The sequence below is a fragment of the Muscardinus avellanarius genome (genome assembly GCF_963383645.1).
Source record: "Muscardinus avellanarius genome assembly, chromosome: 12".
In the NCBI taxonomy this organism is placed as follows: Eukaryota; Metazoa; Chordata; class Mammalia; order Rodentia; family Gliridae; genus Muscardinus; species Muscardinus avellanarius.
Window position 1 is genome coordinate 104,519,440 of NC_137798.1, and position 7,197 is coordinate 104,526,636.

The window sequence follows — 7,197 nt, forward strand, 5'->3', positions numbered from 1 at the left end:
GTGGTGGCTCTGGGTGAATCCCCAGTCCAACCGAAACACCCAAAACCACTGGGTGGGGGGATGAGGGGCTGTTGGAAGGCCCAGCCCAGAGTCAGAGCGCCCAGGCTGGCTCCCCTGGGAGGGGAGGGTCCTGGGTGGTCACCCCTGGCCTGGGCAGCAGAATGCCCCCCTGAGCTGGAGAAAGACGGGGTGCATTCACACGCGCCTCCAACTTCCAGACACACTCTGGGGCTTTGCCTGCTGGAACCCAGAGGCCAGCAGGAGCTCTTGGGACAGAGGTGCTGCCGGGGCGGCCCAAACCGGAGGGGAGCTCTGACCAAGGCCGGAATCTCCCTGCGCACCCGCTCCTCCTCCGACCTGTGCGTTCCTCCTCCTAGGAGAGCGAGCCTCCCGCGCCCCGCAGGGCCCAGCCAGCGGTGCTCCGCTGGGACGCGAGAGCTGTCCACGGCCGGAGAAGAAGTTGGGCGGCTCGTCCCGGAGCGGGCGGCTCGCCGGACGCAGGCGCCCCCGTGAGCTGCCCTGGACAAGCCCGGCCGGACAGCCCCGCTGCCCGGACGGGAGACCGCCCGCCGCCCGCCGCCCGCCGGCCCAGGCCTCCCCCGGGGGCCGCGGGGGCCGGGGTGGAGCGGGACCCGGGTCAGGACACCCCCGCCCCTCCACCCCGGAGCCCGGGTCGCCGGCCCCGCGCCCCGCGGATCGGAAGGTCTGCGTGGCGGCGCCAGGGCCGGCCCGGCCCCGCGGAGTTGGGGAGTTGCCCCGCACCCCAGAGCCGCAGCCCACGTTCGCGGTGGAAAGTACGCACTTGACGCGTCCGGGCGCCTCCGCGGCGATCGGGCGGCGCGCTCGGGCGCTCCAGTCTCGACGTTCCCGGGCGGCGAGCGGCGTCCGGGGACCCACGGGACGGGCGCCCGGGGCCGGGCCGGGCCGCGCGGGCGAGGCGGGCGGCGACGGGGAGCGCTCGGCGCTCAGGCAACAGCTACCCCTAGTGGGAGAGCCGCCGGGGCCGCCGCCCCGCGCCCGCGCCCCGCGCCCCGCGCCCCGCGCCCGCCACCGGGGCCCCGCGCGCCGGGCGCAGGCGGCGCCGCCCCGCACCCCGCGCCCCTCGCCGGCGCCCCCAACGCGGGCCGGGCCGGCCGCCGGGCAGGTGGAGCCGCGGGCGCTGGCCGCGACGGGACGGGGCGGGCGCGGGGCGCGGGGCGCGGGGCGGGCGCGGGGCGAGCGCGGGGCGAGCGCGGGGCGGGCGCGCGGGGGGCGGCGGCGGCCCCGCACCGGGCGGCGCGGGCGGCGCCCAAAGTTGCCTCCCGGCGGCCCGCGTCCGGGCGGGGCGTGGCGGGGCCCGCGGCGGGCGTGGCGGGCGCGGGGGCCGGGGCAGCGGCCGCACGGCGCGGCGGCGGCGCGGGCGGCGCGGGCGGCGGCGCGCGGGGAGCGAACCGGAGCCGCGGCGGCGCGGGGACGGCTCAGGTGCGGGATCGGCGCGGGCCGGCGGCGGGCGCGGCGCTCGCGCTCCCGGAGGCCCCCGCCGCGGGCGCCGTCCCCGCCCGCCCGCCCGAGAGCCGCCGCGGCTCGGCCGCCCGCGCCCCGCCCCCGGCCCGCCCGCGCCCGCCCCCGGCCCGCGATTCCCCGGGCCGGGGCCGCGCCGCCGGGAGATCCCTCCGGGCTCAAGTTGCAGGGGGCGGGCCCGGCCGGAGGTGGAGTCTCCCGCCAATTGAGGCCTCGGCTATAAATTGAGCTCTCGGCACCGCCGAAGCCCAGATGCCTCGCCCGGCCGCGTCCCGGCTGGTGGTCGGAGAGGGCGAGGGGCCCCGGGGGGCGTCGGGGCCCGCGGCCGCCATGCTCCGCTCCCTGCTGCTTCACTCCCTGCGGCTGTGCGCGCAGACCGCCTCGTGCCTCGCGCTCTTCCCGCGCTTCCTCGGCACCGCCCTCGTCCTCTGGCTCCTCGACTTCCTGTGCATCCGCAAGCACTTCCTGCGCCGCCGCCCCCCGGCGGGGCCCGGCGGCGACGGCGACGGCGCGGAGGCGCCCCCCGACGACCCGCCCGTCTGCGTGTCCGACGACAACCGCCTGTGCACGCTGGCGTCGCTCAGGGCCGTGTGGCACGGGCAGAAGCTGGACTTCTTCAAGCAGGCGCACGAGGGCGGGCCGGCGCCCAACTCCGAGGTGGTCCTGCCCGAGGGCTTCCGCCGCCAGCGCATCCTCGACTACGCCCGCGGGGACCGCCCGCTGGTGCTCAACTTCGGCAGCTGCACCTGACCACCGTTCATGGCGCGCATGAGCGCCTTCCAGCGCCTGGTCGCCAAGTACCAGCGCGACGTCGACTTCCTCATCATCTACATCGAGGAAGCCCACCCCTCCGACGGCTGGGTCACCACGGACTCCCCCTACGTCATCCCACAGCACCGGAGCCTGGAGGACCGGGTCAGCGCCGCCCGGGTGCTGCAGCAGGGCGCGCCGGGCTGCGCCCTGGTCCTGGACACCATGGCCAACGCCAGCAGCTCGGCCTACGGCGCCTACTTCGAGCGCCTCTATGTCATCCAGGGCGGCACCGTCCGGTACCAGGGCGGCCGCGGCCCCGACGGCTACCAGGTCTCGGAACTGCGTGCCTGGCTGGAGAACTATGACGCGCAGCTGCACGGCGCGCCGCCCCGTCGGCCGTAAACGGCCCGCCGGCCACTGACCGAGCTGGGCGGCCGGGCCCTCGAGGCCCACGTGCCGCAACCCCAGGGAGCCCGGTGCGCGAGCCCCCGGGAACGCGGGCTGAGACTGGCTCTCGGCCCCTGCCTCCCTGGGACTCCGCCGGGTCTCGCTGTGCCCACCTGGCTCCCCTGACACCCCCGGAGCAGCCCTGGGGCCCGCCGGCCGCCCGGCCTGCCCCTGCAGCGCTTTCTCCCACCTGCCCCGGCGGAGCCAAGCAGCAGCCGCGCCCGCGCCCTGGGCGCAGCTGGCTTCCAGCAGCGCCCCAGGCTCGCCTAGTTGCCTGGCACCCACCTGTCGCGCGGGGAGCCCTGCTGCTTTTGTATTTACTTGTGTCCCTGAGTTGGGGGAGGGTTGGGGGGGGTGGGCAGGGTCGTCTCCCCCTCTCGCTTTGGGCGCGCACGAGTCCCGCTGCTGATGAAGAGCTATCTCTAACTGGTCTTGACCACGAGCTGACTCCGAATTGCGGGGCCTCGAGCCAGCGCCCAGCGCCAAGGGGGAGAGCGCTCTGGGCTTCCGGGGGAATCCGCCGTACCTGGGGTGGGGGAGGGAGGGGGGTCTGCTTCGGGGCCAGAGGAAGGGGGCTTGGGAGGTGCCGGCGAGGTTCGCAGCACCCCGAGGGGGTGGGGGGAAGCAGCGGCTAGGACTCCTTGGGGAGCCGGGTATCGTGGTGGAGTCCACAGACAGGGAGATGGGGGGGACAGCCAGGGGTCCCCAGTGGGGAGACCCCTGGGCAGAGCTGCTGAATGAGGGGCCGGGATGTGGAGGGCCCCAGATTCGAAGGCCGGTCTGCGTGTGCATTGCTGGAGACAGTCCCTGTACATAAACTTCTTGTGGGTACAATAATAAAGGCTTGACGTGAGCTGCTCTCTGGTTGCCTTGGTCCCGTCATTTGGCCCTGCCTCTGAGTGGGGGCGGGCATTGAACACAGACCCCCGGCCGCGTCCCCGCGGCGGCCCTGGGGAGTACCAGCTGCAGGGCGCAGGAGGAGGGTGGAGCGGGAAAGGGTCTCCGTTGGGCGGCTGCGTGCTCACGCCCGGGCGGGGAGCCGGGGCGGCGGGGCGGGGAGGCAGCCGCCGCGGGGTCCTGGGAGGGGGCGCGGAGGCGGGGGTCCTCCGCCCACGCACACGTCTATCCGCCCGGCTCCGGCGGGGTGGGGGGCGGGCCTCGGAGCCTCGGAGCCGCGCGGCCCTCCGTGGGCCCGCGCACCTGGCCCTTCCTTCGCCCCTCCCCGCACCTGCAAACTCGCCTCCCGCACCCCGCCTGGCTGCCGGTGTCCGGAGGCGCGACTGCCCGGCGCGCGGGGGCCCCCTCCAGCAGCAGCTCCCACCGCGGGTGTGTCCCCGCCCCGACGCCCCCTCCTCCGCCTCTCCACGCCGGAGCGGCCCGCCCCCTCGCCCCCGGCCCGCTCCCTGCCGGGATGCAGGGCGAGGGGTGGAAGAGGAAGAAGGACCGGGAAGGGAAGGGGTGTGCACTCGGGCCGGGGGCGGCCGGCGCTCTGCTGGACACCTGGGAGAGAACGAGCGGGGGGCGGAGGCGAGATTTGAGGAGGGGCCCCCGGGACCCGGGACCGTCTGGGCGGCGGAGCTGGGAGGTGGTGTCGTGCGCGCCCCCGCGCCAGTGCGCGTGCCCGGGGCGTGTGGGTGAGTTGGGGCCCCTGCGCAGCCAAGTACGCGCCCAGCCCGAGCTGCCCCTCCCGGAAAACTTTTGGGAATTGATAGGCTATTTTTTTTTTTTTTGCTTTAAAAGTATTTCAATTGAAAAACTCGGCAGAGATGATGGTACTTCTGCATCCCCCCTTCCCCGTCCCCCACACTCCCCACCCCATCCCGGAAGCCCCCAGGAAGAACCCGGGAGCGCGCCGCCGGGACGCAGCCGCAGCCAGGGCCCGCCCTGTGCGCCCCGAGCGGACCGCGGGCGGGCGGCAGCCCGGCCGGGAAGGTGTTCCCGGGCCTCCTCGGGCTCCCGGGGGCCACGCCGGGACCCTCCACTCCCCGCGGGCCCCGGCCCACTCCCGGCCACCCTCCAGCCCAGAGACGCATCCTCCCCTTTCTTTCTTCCTTTTCTCTCGCCCCTCTTCCCCTCCATCTTTTCCTTTCTTCCTCCGATTTTTCCCTCTCTTTTTAAAATTATTTCCTCCTCTCCCTTTTTCCTTTTTTTCTTTTGAAAATCTCACCTTCTTATAAAGAGAATGAGTGGTTTTCGCATAGCAAAGTCCAGAGGAGAAAATTAAACCAGCCCAAGCTAACCCCCCGGGCTGTGGACCTTCAACCACATTTCTCTCCGTTCCCCTCACTTGCAAGTACAAGTCTAAACACAAGTGTGGGATTATTCCTTGGTAGCCTGCCTCTAGCTCCTGCCCGCTTCCCACGCCCCCTCCTCCAGGTCAACAGATAGGTCTTGAAGAGAACCACCCACAGGCGAGGAGGAGGGCCGCAGAGCTCCTGGGTGGGCGCCCCGGCCGGCGCTCCATGGCACAAATGGGGGTGACCCGGTCCAGCTCTGTGCCCTCTGCAGGCCTCCTAAACTGCCCTGGCTACTTCCAGCCGTGGCCATCTTTAAAGATGCCTGGCTTTGCCACCTGTTGGCTGTTAATGTTCTGTATTTCCCACTGCCCTCTCTCCATTCTTAAGTGAGGAATAGGAGGGTAATACATAAGTCCATCTTCAATATTAGATTTTAAATGCAGAAGAACAGGGAACCGCAAGTTAAAGACGCTCGCTGGGAGAGCCATCGTCCACACTGTAAGCCAGGCTCGGCAGTAGGTCGCGGAATCAGTTTATCTGATCAAGTCGGGCATTTTGAAGAACTGAAATAGAATAAATGCAATAAAAATACCAGCATATATTTCACCCAGGGAACTCACTTCCTGCGACTTTGGTTTCAATTATGTGCGGTACGTGAGCGCGCGTGCCGACGTGCAGAAGCAGGTCGCTGACCTGAGATAAAAATGTCTGGAACCTCCCCCGCCCCACCGCATCACCGTGCCCCCGCCTCCTCCGGTTGGAGGTTCCTCCTTCCAGCTCTATTTCCTATGTCCACAGTGTGGCCGGAAAAGCCAGTGAGCCTCTTCTAGACCGTCTCGGCTGTGCAGAGTTTGATGGCGGGCCTCACCCCACGCTCACCTCCCACCTGGCGACTGTCTAGTCCCAGCAGGTCTGTGCCTACGGGCTGTCTCCTTTGGGTACCATCCTGGCGTCGACCCCAGCCCTGACCTTGAGGAGGAACCCCATTCTGTCCTCCAGGAATACTGGGGGTGGGGTGAGACCCCTGTTGTTTGACCGTCACCAACAGCCTGCCATTGGTGCTTTTCCAGGGTCTGGAGTGTACAGCCCAGCCTTGGCAAGAAGGGAGAGAGGAGTATTAAGAGTTCACAGGAAAGGTCGTGTTCGCCCCTCAAGGCACAGCTGCCCCCCTCCTGGAGATACAGAAAGAAGGACATTCTTGGGGACACAGCAGAAGCCTGGCATGAGAGTCTGTTCAGAAAGCAAGGGGTCTTCTACGTGGGGTACAGAGGAGCCAGGCGGGCTCGGGAGAGCCTTGGGCACCTGCCTGGCACCGCTTAACCTCTGGGGACAGGACCCTCAGACTGGAGAGTGGACGGGGGAGGGGAGAAGGAGCCATCAGAGGCCTGGGGGTGGGGAGGGCACAGCCACCATCGCACGTCAGGGGCACTGGGCACCTCTGGGGACAGACGGGCATCTCCACCTGTGACCCAGAGACTGTCCTCCAGGGATTTACCGGAGGCAACCGCCCCGCTAGCTTGAGGAGCAGGTAGAAGAGGGTCTTCCTGCCGCCCTGAGCATTCACTCCAGGGCCTGGCCAGAGCTGTCTGAGGAGTGTCTGACTTGGTCGTCCTGACCTCCCACTGGGATGAGTGTGATCACTAGCCCGCTTCCACAGCAGCGAAGGAAGAGGCCCCAGGTGTTTAGAGCACGCTGGGCCAAGATGCCGGGCCGAACTTTGCCCCTTCAAATTCATATGTAGAAATCTGCACCTGTAGCTGCTCCCAAGATGGCCTTATTTGGAGAAAAGCCTGGCAGAGAGGTGCTTAAGCTAAAATGAGCTCATTAGGGTGGGCCCTAATCCCTCCACTTCTGTCCTTATAAGAAGAGATTAGGACACGCGCTCTGGGAGGAAAGCCATATAAAGGCACGGGAAGAAGGCAGCCATCTAGCCAAAGAAACAAGCCAGGCCTCGGGAAACCAGCCCACCAGCCCCGACGGGCGGCACCCGCACCAGCCCCGAAGGGCACCCGCGTCTCTGACTCGCAGCCTTCAGAACTGTGCGAAAATTGATCTCCATTGCTGATGCCACCAGCCCATGGACTCTGCCGTAGCAGCCCCGGGTTAGAAAGCGTCCTTGGCCGCATGTCCTCGGTCTGCAGGGCCGAGAGTTCAATCCCAGGCTCCACCGTGGCCCTGCCCAGGTAGCTAAGCCAAACCCAGCTGCTGAAGAGCCCTGACCCTGGCGTGACTTGCAAACACAGCCCAGCATGTCTGAACT

The 7,197-nt window shown here is 69.1% G+C and overlaps 1 protein-coding gene across 1 annotated transcript; it reads left to right on the forward strand.

Annotated features, from left to right (window-relative positions):
- Window positions 1-1,752: 1,752 nt before the first annotated feature.
- Window positions 1,753-2,655, forward strand: DIO3 (iodothyronine deiodinase 3; the record flags this gene model as incomplete). The annotated part of the gene is made up of 1 exon (XM_080707231.1): window positions 1,753-2,655. The coding sequence occupies one exon, from the start codon at window positions 1,753-1,755 to the stop codon at window positions 2,653-2,655; it is 903 nt and encodes a 300-aa protein (XP_080563357.1).
- Between the last annotated feature and the right edge of the window lie 4,542 nt (window positions 2,656-7,197).